This window comes from Glossina fuscipes, unplaced genomic scaffold (genome assembly GCF_014805625.2).
Source record: "Glossina fuscipes isolate IAEA_lab_2018 unplaced genomic scaffold, Yale_Gfus_2 2, whole genome shotgun sequence".
Lineage (NCBI taxonomy): Eukaryota > Metazoa > Arthropoda > Insecta > Diptera > Glossinidae > Glossina > Glossina fuscipes.
In genome coordinates this window covers 19119136-19135345 of record NW_023998416.1, presented here as the reverse complement: position 1 = coordinate 19135345, position 16210 = coordinate 19119136, and the positions used below count along the sequence as shown (strand labels likewise).

Sequence of the window (16210 nt, the reverse complement as noted above, 5' to 3'; positions counted from 1 at the left end):
TACCGAAACTGATACTTAAGTCATCAGTCCAAAAAAAAACTAGCTACTGCCACCATAGCATGTGGGTTCTATATGTAGGCTACTAAAGCAGTGTAATGTGCAGATGACGTTACTTATTTTTCAGGCATGTAAGGCTACTCTAAATTTTCGGTTCGTCCTAATCGGGAATTTTGTCCCTTTAGCATACACAGCTTGTTGTGTGCTCTGTGCATTATATAGTACATAGTACATAGTGTAGAGTGAATAGACCTGGGACATACAACTGACTTTCCAAATGTTTACATATTAACCTTCAATCTCCTACCTCCAGTACTAGCAACCTTTTCGAAGAGCTATAAATTTTAAGCGAAAAACTCTCCGCAGACATTAAGTATTTTTCCGCATATTCTGAAAGATTCAAAGCATCTCTTAAGTCAACAGCAACAAAAACGAAAATTTCTTTTTATAATTTGTTGTGGATTTCCCTCTTAAAGGAAAAAACATTATTTCGCTTAAAGTATGAGATTTACTAAGAAGTGCAAGAAGTTTCTAAGCAGTTGACGAATTTTTGAAAAAAATTAATTTAAGCCGTAATTTATTATTATTTTTTTTCTTCTCTCTCTCTCTCTCTTTTGTCTTTCCTAAGGTAGCGTTTTGCACATTTCGTCACAACTATGAATTGTCAATGAGCAACGCTAAGGCATAGATACGCATTTGCATATTGAGGCCACACGAAATATTTCTACAAACTAATGTATTTTTCATTCACTAATTCATCTCTGGTTTACTTTGTTTATACATTTATTTTTTTTTTTTGATCCGGACTGAGGGACTGGCATTCTTTGAACAGTGGTGGTAAATGTTATGCAAATGAATGTAAACAAAACATTCACAGAATCATATAAATTTGAGTTCCAAGTATCTCAAATACATTGATGAGGCAAAATATTGTTTCACTTGATGCAAAAATTGAGAAAAGCTATAAAAATATTAGCAAAATAAACGATAACCAGTAGAGAAGCTGAAAACGAATTCATTTGAAATGAGACCAAAAAAGCCGCTAAATGTATTTAAGCAAAAAATTGCATCTGAACTTGATTTCGTTTTATTTAATTAAACTAATTTGCCTTTAAATTTCTGTGAAATTTCTCTGTCTTGCTTAGCCATTAAGTCCACTAGAGCTTCTAAATATAATACCGATCGTACGGAGGCTTCTAGTATTTTTGCATTGGCCACGCTTCGCTCATGATATTGTTTTTGTAACACGGCTTCCTGCAGTTTTTTGGTCTGATAGGCTTTCGTATTAAACTCTGGTTCCGATTGCTCGACTGATGATTGGCTGTCTGAAGTTGTTGAGGAATATCTTCGAGCCCGACCGCAACGTGGTTGGCACCTGTCGATAACACCTTGATCAGGTAGGGTTAGCTTACGGCTCTCACCGTTTTGATCTTGAGGCGGCATGAATGCTACTAACGGGCATGATGATGTTGAGATTTCTCCATCTATTGAAAAACTTTCATAGAATTCATGCGGGTTTGATTGTTTTTGATGGCATTTCAAGAAATTACGACGTCTTCGCATCACTACACCTAATGGTCTGGTGCGTTTATGAAAAGCAACCTCAGTCCATTCAGTTGTTCTTCTTTTCGGCGGACAGGTCTTACGTCCTGCAATCTTTCCATCAAAAATGAGACGTCGCTTAATACGTTCCTTTGCCGCTTTGCGACGTGTCAAGCTTGGCAATGTCATTACCTTATCGAGAACATAACGGGTTTGCAGCCGACTTGAAGTAATTGAATTCGATGGCATAGGCATACGTCTGTTGTATAAGCGATAAATATGGCGTATGCAGTGAACTAATCCAATGCGTTTGCTGTAGCTGCCAAGTATTTCATCTTCTCGTAACTCGCTTACTCTATTTTGCGTCTCGTTAACCATTTCCATTTTCAATCTCGTTGCTGGTGATATATGTACTTTCTGTTGCAAAGTCTTTACAAAGAATGAAAATGTCTCTGGTTTTTCGCTCTCTTTTATATTATTTGCTACACAAGCTAATATTTGCCTGCGTACACTAATCCCTGAAAACAAAGAATAACTATGTACAAGGGCGATACGCTAATCTAATTTTTCCGCGAAATATTTATTTACGATATTTTAGAAAATTCGGGTTTTTCTCATTTCGTTTGGTAGAATTTTAGCAAATTCTAGAAACATATACACAGAAGTAACTAACTTTACCTGCATTAACGGTATATGCGGCCACTGGTTACATATTCCCTTTATTCATGAAACTAAATGGCTTAACACCATAAATATTAGATCGAAATAGAAAGAATTAAATATAATAAGAAGTAAAGTGAATTACTTTTAAAATTCGTTACGATTATCGATGGTTACGAGTACCTGTTGAGCACGACAAGAGGAAAACGGGATAATGCAATATAAAATTTTATATCAAAGAATAAATGAAAAGAACAATTAAAAATTTTTCGGAACGAGAAATGGATGCCTTCGTAGAAGCGAATAGACTTCAAAAACAATGTGAGAATACACATGGAGGCACATGTCATTTCATGATATCGCTGTGGAACCAGACATTGATTAAATATAGAAGGAGAGACGATCGATATTTTGGTTTCATATACTTATACTCATGTAAGACCATCATCAAATTACGTCATGCTATTTATAAAGAAGAGGCAAGGAATAGAGAAGTAGGAGCGACTTGACTTCCAAAGCAACATGAGAGTATACATAGAGGCATACGTCATTTAATGATATCGCTGCGGAATCAAACTTTGACTAAATATAAAAGCAAAGCCGATCGATATTTTGGTTTGATAAACTCATACTGGTGTAAGACCATCATCGGGTTACAGCAAGCTAGTAATAAATAACCGGCGAGGAATAGAGATGAGGGAAGTGCGCGGCAAAACCGATCGGTAAGTGTTATGCCTTTACTTACTGAGTGCTCACAATAGGATTAATTACCGACCCGGTCGGCACGACTCTTATCTCCTCGGCTACTCTTGCGGAATTGCTTGGCAAAAAGACATAATTTCCCCAATTGGACAAATAAAACATACTTTTAAGGTCTTCTAAGTCAAAAATGGAGAGAAACTGGCTAGGGCAGGATCATTTCTTTTTTCGACAACCATTCTCACACATCAAAAGATTATCGGCCAAATGACTACACATTTTGGTTAACAAAGTTCCTTTTAAAGTACAATAAAAATATGTTTATATTTCGATGAAAAGCGCTCTGACATTTTTTCTTGAATGAATTTCATGAATTTAAATTTCGAGTCTCTTAAGAAGCACTAAAAACTGATCTGCGTAAAAATTTTGTTAATATTTTTAATTACGTACAGACTCATTGTTATGCCCTGCACCACTTGTAGTAAAGGGTATGTTATATTTGTTGGTATGCAACATTTAGAATGTCTTAAAACAGCCCCGCCATTATGCAGAAAATGATTATGAATTGATTTAAGTTTGTCTGTCCGTCTGATTTCTTTCCTCTTATGACGCCTCGTTTTGAAATATTGTATAAAAAAAGGCTGTAATGCTCAGAATTTTGCGACAAAAAACGTTACCTGATTCGGCATTCTATGTCGGTGTGAAAAATTTTGATCGGATGGGGAAATTTTTTAATCTCCTAGCGTATAATCCCTGTTATAAAATCTGAATCCTTACATGTTAAAAGGGAGTAATTTTAGATATTTCTTGATGAGAATTTGTTCATAATAATAATTGACTGAATTTGGGCTTCGTAGGTCTATTTTTTGATTCCATCCAATACAAGTGTTCTAAAGAAAAATAAGGCCTTACATGAAAAATTTTTTCATATATTTTTATTGAAAATGGTGGATTAATTTGATATAAAATATTACCGCATCAAATTTGGATCAAGAAGATGACGTGGAAAATAGATCCATATCCATCATCGCATAAAAATCTTGTTATAATATATATTGTCAAAAAGGTATAATTTTGGATATGTACTAGCAACGTTACATAAGCGTTAACGGGGACTTTGTATCATATAGGTACATTTTTTAACCCCATCATATACGGAGAGTCTCGAGGTAGAAGCAAGATCTTATATGCCGAGAAAGTCCTACTCTTGGTTTTTTATGACAGAAGCAACTGAAAAATAATTAAATCTTTGACAAGTAAATGAAGTTTGCTGTGGTAGTTGATGTATTGAATATCGCACAAAATGGGAAGGGTGCCTTTACCAAAAAAATTATGTATAATTTGTGGTGTATTATCGCGGAAATGAATGAATTACTATATATGAGGTGAAGTTGTCTAGGGTATCTAAAGGTCGGCCTTGTCCGACTATTGTGCTCTTACTTTCTCAACTAGCTGGGCGTTTTAATTCGCCTTAAATGCATTGTGTTATTATTTTAGAAAATACGTATCAATCTACTTTTAATCTTGAAGGTTGTAATGCGTCTATTCCGTCATTTGTTTATTATATTTTTCTTTTCTTGTACTTGTCCGTATGATGGCAGCTGATTATTTGAGCAAGGAATTCTTTTTCAAATTAACAGTAATGCTACATAACACCATAAAATTTAGTTTAGCGTTGAGAGAAGCAAAGCAACTAATAAGCACCAAAATTGCAAAGGTCTGCAAATTTTTCATTAATTAGTCCGATGAAGACTAATTGACTGAATAGGTACATAAACCACTATTCATTCAGGCAGGATGCATAATTAACCTTCACAAAGATGTTTACGAAATTGATGAAATATTTGTTAGGTCGATTGATCAAAACAATTCAAATTGATTTTTACAGTGATTTTGTTTTCATTTAAACGCGTTGTGGAAAAGAGCAGAAAAATTCATTTAATTTTTGCTTTTTATACAAAATTTTATTTAACATATAGCGGGCCAGTCAGGCAAACGCGGAGCTGAGGGCAGAGTAAAAAAAAGCAGGAGAAAGAGTAAATAAAGTAATAAAATCTGGCAATAACAACATGTTTCAAATGCATTTTACATCATCATTAACAACTTTGCTTCAACCATTGTCAGAGACAGTAAACAATAAAATAAAGTTCTTCTCTAAAAACGATTTTTAATGAGAATTCTTTTAATTTTTTCATCATTTTATTTATGAACAGGGAAAGGCATTAAGGGAAAAAATATTTGGTCAAAAACCGCAACGTTCACTTTGGCCGTTGTTTGTGCTGTTGTTGTTTTAATTCACTTTCTACCCGAATGCAAGAGACAAGGAAGTACTTAACACATAGGCAAACCACCGAACAGCAGAAAGGAGCAGAGAAGTTGATCGAGTTTGTTCAACTTGCATTTAAAACCGTCTATGTTCGAGGGTTGACCAGTTCAGTCCCAGCAACACGACTAAGGGAAATGTATTCGCCGTTGGGAAAATGGCGGAGACTAACAGGAAATTCGATGAATTTAACTACAAAATGAAAAACAGTATAAATCTCTCGCACTCATTATGATGGTAAAATATTTTTTCCCTTCTTGTTTTTTTTTTTTTAGTTTGTACCCCTCCGCTTATATATTTATGTTGGAGTAAATGCAAAATTTACAAAAAAAAAAAAAAAAAAAAAAAAATTGCGAGCTCCTCTTTTGGGTTTATTGCCTTTCTACATATTTACGCGAGCGCCTCTTTTTCTTACCGAGGATAGAACAAAGAAAATTATATTCGCATTTAAAACGATTCTTAGATACTCACCGCCTGGCAAAGAAAAACAAACAAATTAACAATTTTTTTTTATTTTAAATAATGAATTTGTTGAACTCATCTTCTCTCTCAAGGAATTTCTAATATCGTAAGTAAAATCTCCAATAAACATAACTAGGACAACTTAAGATATTACCGTAAGTACCTTAATGGAGGAATAGAAGCCTCTTCTTGGATCTTTTCGGACTTATGGACTTTTGTGCAGAACTGTGTACTTTGGACGGTTCAAAAGCAGGCGAATGAACGGACGCCCATCTATGAATTATTTTTAGATTTCATTTCATTGAAGGATATATAATTTTGTTTTTGTGTATATTCCTCCAGTAAGCCATAGACAAATAAAAAGGGTTACCCCTTTTATTACTAAGCACAAAAAGCCATTGCTGTTATTGTTATTGTTTTTGCAAAGAGCTTTATTAAAATTCAAAGTTTTTAAATTATATGCTATGTTTTGATTTGTTCGGCATTTTATGGCTTCATTTTATAGGGGTTAACTTTTCTGATGAAGTTTTATTCTCGCGATTTTTTTATTGCAACCAAAAAAAAAGTTCGATTGAATTCATAAAAAAAAGGTTGAATTCATTGTACAAAGAAAATTGTGTACATACGTACAACGTATAAGAATTCAAATTGGAATTAAAAATCAATTTCGCAACTATTCATCGCCACTTGATGAAAGTCGCCCCCGTTTATTGCTGGCTGGACCAAAAATGCTATCATCAATCGATATGTCAGGTATGTCTAGCACACCTGTCGGCTCTACAACAAAAAAGAAAAAAAGAACATTTAAACAAAAAATTCGCGTAAAAAATGTGCCGCTATTCTTATTGACGATTCTTTGTTATTGTAATAGAAATGCTTAGCAGCTGATTGAGTAAAGAGCACAATTATGTCATGTCCGCGTATTTATAATTAAAGGCCAGAATACCAAAAATGCACTAAAAGATGGCAGAATGCTTAGAAACGCTAGGCCATTAGTTTAAATATTCCTTTATAACTGCAGCTAATTAGAAGAAGACCAAGGTATAGAGGAAAAGATAAAGATCGGGTTTTGTGCTCGTAGATTAATTAAATATGCTAACAAAGATAATGAATGCACATCTATTTTGCTAATATTACATTGATTTTTCGATAACTCTTTCCTTTCCTCATCTATGATTCATCTCTTAGTTAGTTCATTCATTCATTAATTTTTTCATTGAAAAGAATTCCTTTGACATCTATCTCAGTTTTTCGATTTTATATCAATCGAATATGAAACATCATCAAAATGTTAAATTATGCAAAATGTATACGTTAGGCTTGGCATTTTCTTTTAATCATTTCAATGAATGATCCTGAATAGGCGATAGTGTAAAAATAAAGAAAAACACAAAATAGGAACAGAGAGAAAAATAAAGATGGGATTATGAAAGAAAAGTAAAGTTTTACGTTTGAATAAAAAATTCAAGGCATTGTAATCGGGGTAAGTGTGGCATTAGGTACCCTACACACAATTCGAATAATAAGTAACAGCCCGGTAAGTTCTGCATTAAAAATATATAAAAAAATAATTGTAATTAAAAACGAAAGCCTCAAATAGGAAGACGATTTTGGATCAGCCCACAAGTTCGATCAATTAAGGTTTCCTTTGACAGAATAGAAGATAAAACAAGTAAGAATATTACAGTCGAGCAATGCCTACCATTAAATACCCTATAATGCATTGTTTAACACAATTCTTAGGTTTATTATAGAATAGAAAACTTTGTTACCTTGTTTCTTGCAACCTAATATAGCACAAGTTTAATCCCTACATAGGGCATAGGATCCAATAGTAGGCATAGATGGTCAACATTTTGTAGAGTTAATTTTTGCACGAAATTACTGTTACGACTCAATTTTCAAAGGATCAATTTTCTTGAAAATCCTTGTTAGGGTAGGACTCAAAAAATAGACCGAGATGGTACAAGTTTGGTACAGTTAATCTTTTTGTATTAAATTACTATTATGAAAAAATTTTCATTATGACGAATTAAAAATTATATCTTTTGGTCGCATGAACTTTAGTTTTCATTTGATGGGAGGGGTTTCAAAAATGCCCTCGCCGGTCTAAAGCTTTCAAAACAATTTAGAATGCCAAATTACTATTACTTAGCCACTTTTGACGAAAAATGTTGCAAATTATAATTTTTTTCCATATAACGACTTTTCATCGTAGGTCGTTATATTCGGAGTGGGCGAAAAGGTGAACTGATTCGAACCATTTTCAATAGCGTTCGTCGTTGGGTCAAAACACGTCACTGCGCCAAGCTTCACTAAAATATTGCAAGAATTGCGATCTGTAGCTTGCACACCAAATATTACGCGGACAGACATCAGACGGATAGACAGCCTAAGTTAGTTTCACATTACGATTCTGACTAGTAGAAGAAGTTGGATCTATCTTATGCCCTTCTGCGTGTTACATACGTCCGCACGAACGCACCACACATGGTGTAGGGCATAAATATTATAATAGTTGGAATAATTATTAATACGTATATATAATACTTACTGATAAGGATTATTGGAAATAATTTGTAGATCCTATAACCGGAAGTCATAATAGGCGTAGAAATAAATTCAGTCCATTTGTTGATAAAATTCAACTTTGTTTGAAATATACTTGTTACCAAGCTTAATAATCGAAATACTCATCGTCGCTGTCTATGGTCCTTTGCCTCTTAACGGGTAGCATACGGATGCTTTCGCGATAGGCACATCGCCCCTTCGAGGCGAGATAATTACCGATCTATTTTCTGAGCTTCTAGGTACGTCTGTATCGATCTGAACCTGCCTCTAACTAGAAGGAATTGAAGATCACTTCTTAGATTGCTATTATTGTAGACAGACGAACGTATGCCAATCTTCATCGTTCTCAAGAGTGAAATTTTTCTGAATGAAATCTCGCAAGCTGACTTCTAAGTGTTTCTTAGCTTACTGCATATTTACTCCAAACTAACATTATTTCTGCGGTGCTCCCAGCTGCATTTTCGCGTGGTTTAAAACAGAATGAAATCCGTCGTCAAGGTTATCCATCTCTTTATACATCGAACGACGGCTTGTAAACAATTGAAACTTATTTCATACAAAACCCAATGACAAAGTTATTTATAAGTAACAGTTCGGCAGCCATCGATTTTCATGGTGAGCACGTATATGTGAGGGTATAACATGGAACTAGGAAAATTCTACCAAACGACTGTGGGATGCGGTTATTAAACGGATCGAGTCAATCAAGTCAAACGTTGGTGTAAGCAAAAAGGCAACAGCATTTTCTCCTTTGTACTTACCCAGGGTAAAGACGTCCAGGCTTATCCAACCCTGAGAATTCATATAATTGTTATTTATCCAACGACTAAAAGCGTAACCTTTAGTCGTTGAGTTAGGAAATGTAGACTCTAGAATTAGACGAAGACCAGTAAGTATAGAAATAAGCTTAAATTTAGACAGAAAATCTGGAGCAACGACGAATTATACACCTCTCTATGCTTCGATAAAATCGTAGAGTCGCAGAGATTATACTAAATTATCAAATCCATTTTGTGTTGGAGTAACTGTATTGCTGAGGAACAATCTGGATAAAAAGATGACACAGTGGCTGTCAAAAAGAAGTTAGGAAAGAAAGATAGGGAAGACGAGAGACAGGGAAGTGACGGCCGCTGGCTAGTGGATTTACGATCAATCGCTAACAGCTACTACGAAGAGTATCCGCTGAACATCGACTTGTTAATCGCAATCCTTTTCTATTCGGCTATCCTTGCTGATCTCAAGGTTAAGCCTCCTAATCGAACGGCTAGAATAAACTGACGAACAAACACTTTAGGAGGCCATACAATAGAAACGAGTGCTGCACATATCTATGCAAACTTATCAAATCTTTTTTGTGTGATGCGTACGGAGTATAACGATCTAAAAGCATACAATAAATACGTAGAATATTCATTCATACGTTAATAGATAGATGTTCGAAGGATAACACAAATTTTATCGATTTAAAGTTCACAAATCAAAAGAGAGAGACAATGTCTGCTACAGATAGTATGTGTATACAAGTATTTCCATGCCTTGGTTCAATATAAAATGGAATCTGTGACCGTACGAACATATATAATGCAATTAAGAATGACTTCTAAAGACCAATACTAGCACCTGACTGCACTTATAACGAGAGTGGCAAAGCATTTAAATGTTTAAAACAAAAAGGGAAAAATGTTTATCAAATTTCTTTTAGTTGCACAGCAGCAAATAAAGCCTTTGGACTACCTATCCATATGTTATCCTGTACATGCTGCTTCTCTCTTTGTCTCTCTCTCTCTCTCTCTTTCTCTCCTTAGATATAAATGGCAGTATGTACGAGATATTATTTTATTTCAATTACTAGCTTAGTAAACATCCATAATTGCACATGTGTTAATCTGATGTGTGCCTCCCAACTTGGCCACAAATACGCCTACATTCATGCATTTACGTTGTTATATACGTGTATCATATGAGAATTATATGCTGTCTGATCGATCACAATTCAATTAGAAAGGCTTTCAGGTGCTTAATGCTAAAATAAGTATTAATTTGTGGGTCATGTGGATTTTTACGTACGTGTAAGTTGTGTGCAAATGCAAGAACATGCATAGACATGTATGTGACACAGAAATTTTGTTTTAGAATTTCCTTTTATTCTCCTTGCTTTTTATTTTTATTTTTTTTTTTGTTTTATTATTTTTTTTTTTTTCGTTTTTTTTTGTATTCGACTACTATTGTACACAATCAAGTTGAAAGTAAACAAGTTCCTGTTGATAATTGAAATTCCATTCACATGATGATGATTCTAATAATAATTCAATTTTACACAAGCACAGAACAACAAGAGCAACAAAACTGGCAGCAATAACCACAAACAACAACAGTCACACATCACGTTTAGAAAGGAGAAATTTGCAAAATTTTTCCAAAGAAAAGTTAATTAAATTTTAAAAACAATTTAAAAAAATATAATTTATTTAAAAAAAAAAAAAGAACTAAATAAATAGGATTTGAAACGTCTAAGGGAATTGAAACTATGTTTATGTGATAAGTTTCAGTAGAATGTCGCCCATTCTCGACTGAGGTGATTTTACCTGTCCCCTACAGTTTTCTAGCAATAATTTAAATTTAACGGACGTTAATGTCAACAAAAAACATAACGACGCAATCTTAGCCTCCAAGTGTTATCCTCACAGCTATTAGTTACGCTAATTCGTGGAAAATAAGAGGAGAAAATCCTTCTATTTGCTACCCTATAGCGATTATTGGAAAGACCAAAACCCCATCTCATTCCGTTGCCACGCGTAGATTGGCATTATAGTAAGTGTTTTACCTCCCTTTAAAGGTAATATTTCAGTGACACTCTGTAAATCTTGCTGTAGACAAAAGTGTTGTCAATATAAGGCAGCCCTCACCTCAAATCGCCTGTCATCAAGGAAGTTGATCTTCCTGCTTTGAGAAAAGGCTCTCTCTGATTTCCGGTTAATCCACGATTATCCGAGCGATTGTACATTAATTTACAAAACTGAAGAGCTTGGCCATAAGTGCTAAGACTTTCCATAGAGGCGTTGTAAGATTAGATAAAAGAATGAGTTAAAAATATGATAAAGAAAAAAGAGGTAAATATATGGACCTTAGCAGACAACCCGACAACGCGACCAACAACTTATGTCCGAAATATTTTAAAAATCAAAAAGTGATGAATTTATATTAACCTTGAGGGCGAGACATGTTAAGTTGTCAATGCCAAGCCGTAAATTTGCTTTTTTTATGTTGACCTCCTATTTACTTATGTAATATCAAGTTTATTTATTTTCAAATAGAAAAGTTTATAGAGTTCGCATATAAAATTTCCTCCTATCTTTCCATGCCTTCTTTATTCTCGTTATCGGCCCCATATTCTGCAACGAGAATCTCCTTTTTGTTGTCTCTGTTATGCACATCGGCATCATGTTTTGATTCTAGTCCCATATCCGTTACCAGATAATATTGCATAGCCTTAGATCAGAGATCATCTGCGATTAGTTCGACAATTTTACCGATGGTAGCATCACTATTGCAAATGAGCAAATGAAAAGCATTTACAGTCCAAGTTTTGTTTAATAGCTTTTTATAGTCACCACCGAATGGTTCGGTCATATAAATTTTGAGAAAACGTTTGCAATGCCCAGGAGGAAGCTTTGTACACTTTAGAAGGTAAGTTAATCAATATGATATTCTGCATTGGTCCGAGGATAATTGACCGTTCGCCTGTCTGTCTGCGAAAAACATTCCCTCCGAAATTTAGCAAAAACATTAGAAGATCTTGAGCGCCCGTTGGTAAGGAAAATGAAGCAGATTGGTCAAGGAGTTCGTCTACAATGGAACATGAACGCAGAAAGCAATTGTTTTTAAAAGCAAAGAAGTTTGGCCATTATCTTAGAGCAACTGTAAAAGAATGAAAATAAAGAAAAAAATCGGCGACTCCAAGTCATTGAACCAACATAAGTTAATATAATTTTTTTCTCGAATTTTTGAGTTTTTCTTAAGGTAAAAATTGTAAATATAGAATATAAATATATTATTATTATTATTATTATTATTATTATTATAGACTAATGAAATAAATTCTCAGACTAAAAAAAAAAAGACATGGAGCACTAGCTACACAGGCTATCGGCTCTAATTTATAAAAGTACTCTAGATATCGACCATAATAGTTTTAATAAAGTAATATATTGCATTGATTATCTATTCTGTAGTTGATTTTAGAATGCCCATAGGATTAGTCGGTCCAAAGGCAATACTTTTTGCCAAGGAAAAGTTAAGGCAGTCACAGAGAAAGTGCTTTATAGTGAGAATTTGTCTACAATTGCTGATATAAAGGTGCAATCAATTGCGGGTTAATAGAAGAGTAGTGCCGATGATGGTATCGTAGATTTCCTTCTGTAATTTTCTCTTTAACTTGTCTTCCAATGTATCTTTGAAGATCCATCTTTTTCCTGACTTCATAATTAGAGGTACAGAAGCAGCGTACTTCGCCGCTCGATCAGTTTGCTCATTTCCCAATAAACCGATATGACTTGGTACCCGAAGCACATCCCTTAATTTGTTAATGGTGCTCCATTTTAAAATCGAAGGATTCCGTATAGCTTTTAATACAGACAAACTGTCGGGAACAATGAGGGTTTTGAGTTTGGGTTAATGGGAAAAGTTCGCAGCGTGAAGGATAGCTCCGGCTTCGGTTGTGAAAGTCACTTGTTTCCTTTTTACTCATTTTCCATTGCATGGAAACCTGCATTACCCTGAGAAATAGCCTTTCCCTTCTTTTAAGTCCACGCGGGGAGGAAGAAGGATTCTTTGGTGTGAATTTTATGAAAGTTATTTTTTGTATTCAGCCCAGTGGAACGTCAGTGTTCGTTGCCATACTATTAGGAAAGTTATAAGGCGAGAGAGATCAATATCACATGAGTTGAGGCGTGAGGTGCTTGAATAAGCCAAGGTTTACGACTGAAACCACTCTCTTCTCGGCTATGAAATAAAGTCGTTTCTGTTACGTATCGTGCATTATGTGTTCTGAAAAAGTGAAGAGCAAGAAATCATGGATTGATCCCTATCAAGCATTAATATCGAGATCAAAATCAAATCGTTACGAGAAAGAGAGAGGAGAGAAAGGATCAAAGGAATGTAAACGCGTTATGTTTCGTGAAAAATGGTCAAATATGCATAATTAGCGAAGAACCACAATATATAAATAAACATAGCTCAATACATTTTTTTGTTTACAGTCTCTTTCCTAAAAAAAAGACAAAAGAAGAAAGTTAAAAACATGTTTATCCTCTCATTCTGCCGTCTCAATAAGAATAAACGAAGTCTCAGGATATATTGGTTGCCCGGCTAATTGTACGTTAACAATTAAATAATAATTGTTGACGTATGTTTATTATTAAATAGCCCAACAACAACAATAATTGAACATGGGATTGCAATTTGGATTGTGCTTTCATTCATAAACAGCATGCAAGCTTTTACGAATGGAATCATTCGAAAAGCATTATTCCTGTAAATCAATAAATAATAGCGAAAAGCAAAGCACAAGAATTAACAATAACAACAACAACAACAACAAATACACTGCAACGGAATAACTATAAAGAAAACAATTTATTATTGACACATGACACACGAAGTCAACTGGCATATATGTGCGCGTACAACAAAAACATCTTTCTTAATTAATGTTTAAACTCAGATGTTGTATGCGAACGTACGCGTACTGCACATAAACCAAATAATGTACGAATAATAATGAGGCAAAGAAGCAAAAATAAAAAAAAAAAAAAACACCACTTAATGAAAACTTATTGTGCATGTGTGTACAGAGGGCATACATAAGCATTTAAAACTCATGTGCACAACAATGTCGATATAAGCAAATAAAATTCTGTGCTACTATAATGGAATGCAAGCTTCCCGTCTGTCCCCCCCCGGGAGTGGGAACATTTACGCTTTCATATATACATACAAATATACATATATGTATATATATACATAAATATATATGTGTGTGTGTGTGTGCTTGCGTTTGTGATAAAGTTGGATGTGCGTTGCTGCATGGCTCCTGCAACACAAATGCAATAAAGATTAACACAAGAGAAAGAATCTTTCTTAAGCTTTGATTGAAAGCGACTGTCGAATAAGCCATAAATAGTAAGAATAACTTAATGCATCTCTACACCTGTGTGTGTATGTGTCTGTAAGCATACATACGCCTTATATATCCTTGTTTATAAATAAATATATCAATAAATAAATTGTTTATAATGATAATGAAGTTCATATACACGCATATGCCTGCAGGCATATGTACCGACACATATCAGGGAAATTTTTTCCTTTTTAAGGTGAGATTTTTATATATATATATATATATATATAAAACAATTTCGCTCAACGCGTTCGCTCATGTGTTACATCACAACGATAAGGAACTACAATCAACCACCAACTGATATTATCTCTGATGCCGTTTTGACGCCGGTTGCCCAAGAGTTATTCATGTATACATGTGTATAAGTTGTGCTCCATCGCTATGATAATACCGGATGAAAAACTTCCCAGTGCGGAGAAGTAGGAATTGTCGCTTAGGTGTGCTGTGTTGTGAGCAATTGATTTAATTTCATTTTTATTCTTTTATTTCGTTCATACAATTTTCCTATAACGTACGTATACACTGTACACAGCGGTAAACAATTTTGTTTTTGTTCTCTTTTGTAAAACTCACATAAATTGGCCGTCTCTGTGCTTCCGGTTAACCTTGAATATTTATTTCATTTGCGGACACCAATCTCTGTGCTATCGTATTTAATAGGATTTAATATGGAACAAGTAAGAAAATTATACACATTTCACTGCGAATCTTAGACACTCCTCGCTTAACGTAAATGTTTAGGAAAATTTTACAAAGGAAAGCTCGTGTCATTGTTTGCCGTATTGTGGCAATGTAATAACCTCTTTGGCGATGTTTTTTTATAACTCAAATTAAAATTTCGTTATATAAAAAAAATAAATATGAGCATCAACGATCCACCTGCCTAACTACCTACTTACCTGGACCTATTGACTGTTACCAATGAACTGAAGCAACTAATGCATCTTCCTTTAGGACAGAACACAGACAGTAGAAAACCTCGAACACAATCTCAGTTAAAGTGAATCGTGTGTATCTGCATTTAATCTTATATGTGTTATAAATAAATTGCCATTGAATTCAATGCTCCGGCACACACACACACACACACACATCATCATATCGTGCACGTTTAAAAGCAAAAAAGGAAATTATTAAGCAAACAGGATATATTTGAAAACATTCTCAAAGACAACTTTCTAAAAGCGATTCACAGACGGGGATTAGGGATTCAGTAAACAAAAGACTATGGCATAAATTAAGAGAATGACTTTAAAATCAAAACAACAACAAACTCGATCGAGATTGATTTTACTTTTTCTTTTTAGGCTTCTCTGTAAGAATTATTTTAAATGAAATTACAATACTCTACTCTACTCTACTCTAAAGAAGAAGAAACTACCATATCTGCATAAGAAAGAGGGAAAAAATGAAAGAAATTCTGAACATTGTTTAATGAACTCGTTTAAGGTTAGCGATTCCATCCATCTCTTAGGCAAACTAATGTTTTGAACCGCTTACTTTAAATTTGCCGTTTGCTTCTGATTAATCTTAATCGTTGCATTGTCATAATTTAACCTTTGGACTAAAGTTCTTAATACTTTGCTTTGTTTGATCGATGATCTTCTCTACAAAGTCGTAATTCAAGCTTTTAATCTGAGTAATTTCAGTTAATAAATAATGAATAAACCTTCTCGGCATATTAACAAGAAAAAAACTTCTCGAACTGTTTTCAATGTCTCTCGACGTTTTCTACGGCAAGTGCTCCTCTAATACTTTTGAATGACAGGATGCTC

The 16210-nt window shown here is 34.3% G+C and overlaps 1 protein-coding gene across 1 annotated transcript; it reads right to left on the bottom strand.

The window, feature by feature from the left end:
- Nucleotides 1-1092: 1092 nt before the first annotated feature.
- LOC119633011 lies at nt 1093-1942 on the bottom strand. The gene has a single exon (XM_038026197.1). The coding sequence runs from the start codon at nt 1921-1923 to the stop codon at nt 1093-1095; it is 831 nt and encodes a 276-aa protein (XP_037882125.1). The 5' UTR covers nt 1924-1942.
- Between the last annotated feature and the right edge of the window lie 14268 nt (nt 1943-16210).

Bases quoted from the DNA above. Each gene is read 5' to 3' on its own strand.
- LOC119633011 (XM_038026197.1), bottom strand. From the start codon at position 1,923: ATGGAAATGGTTAACGAGACGCAAAATAGAGTAAGCGAGTTACGAGAA.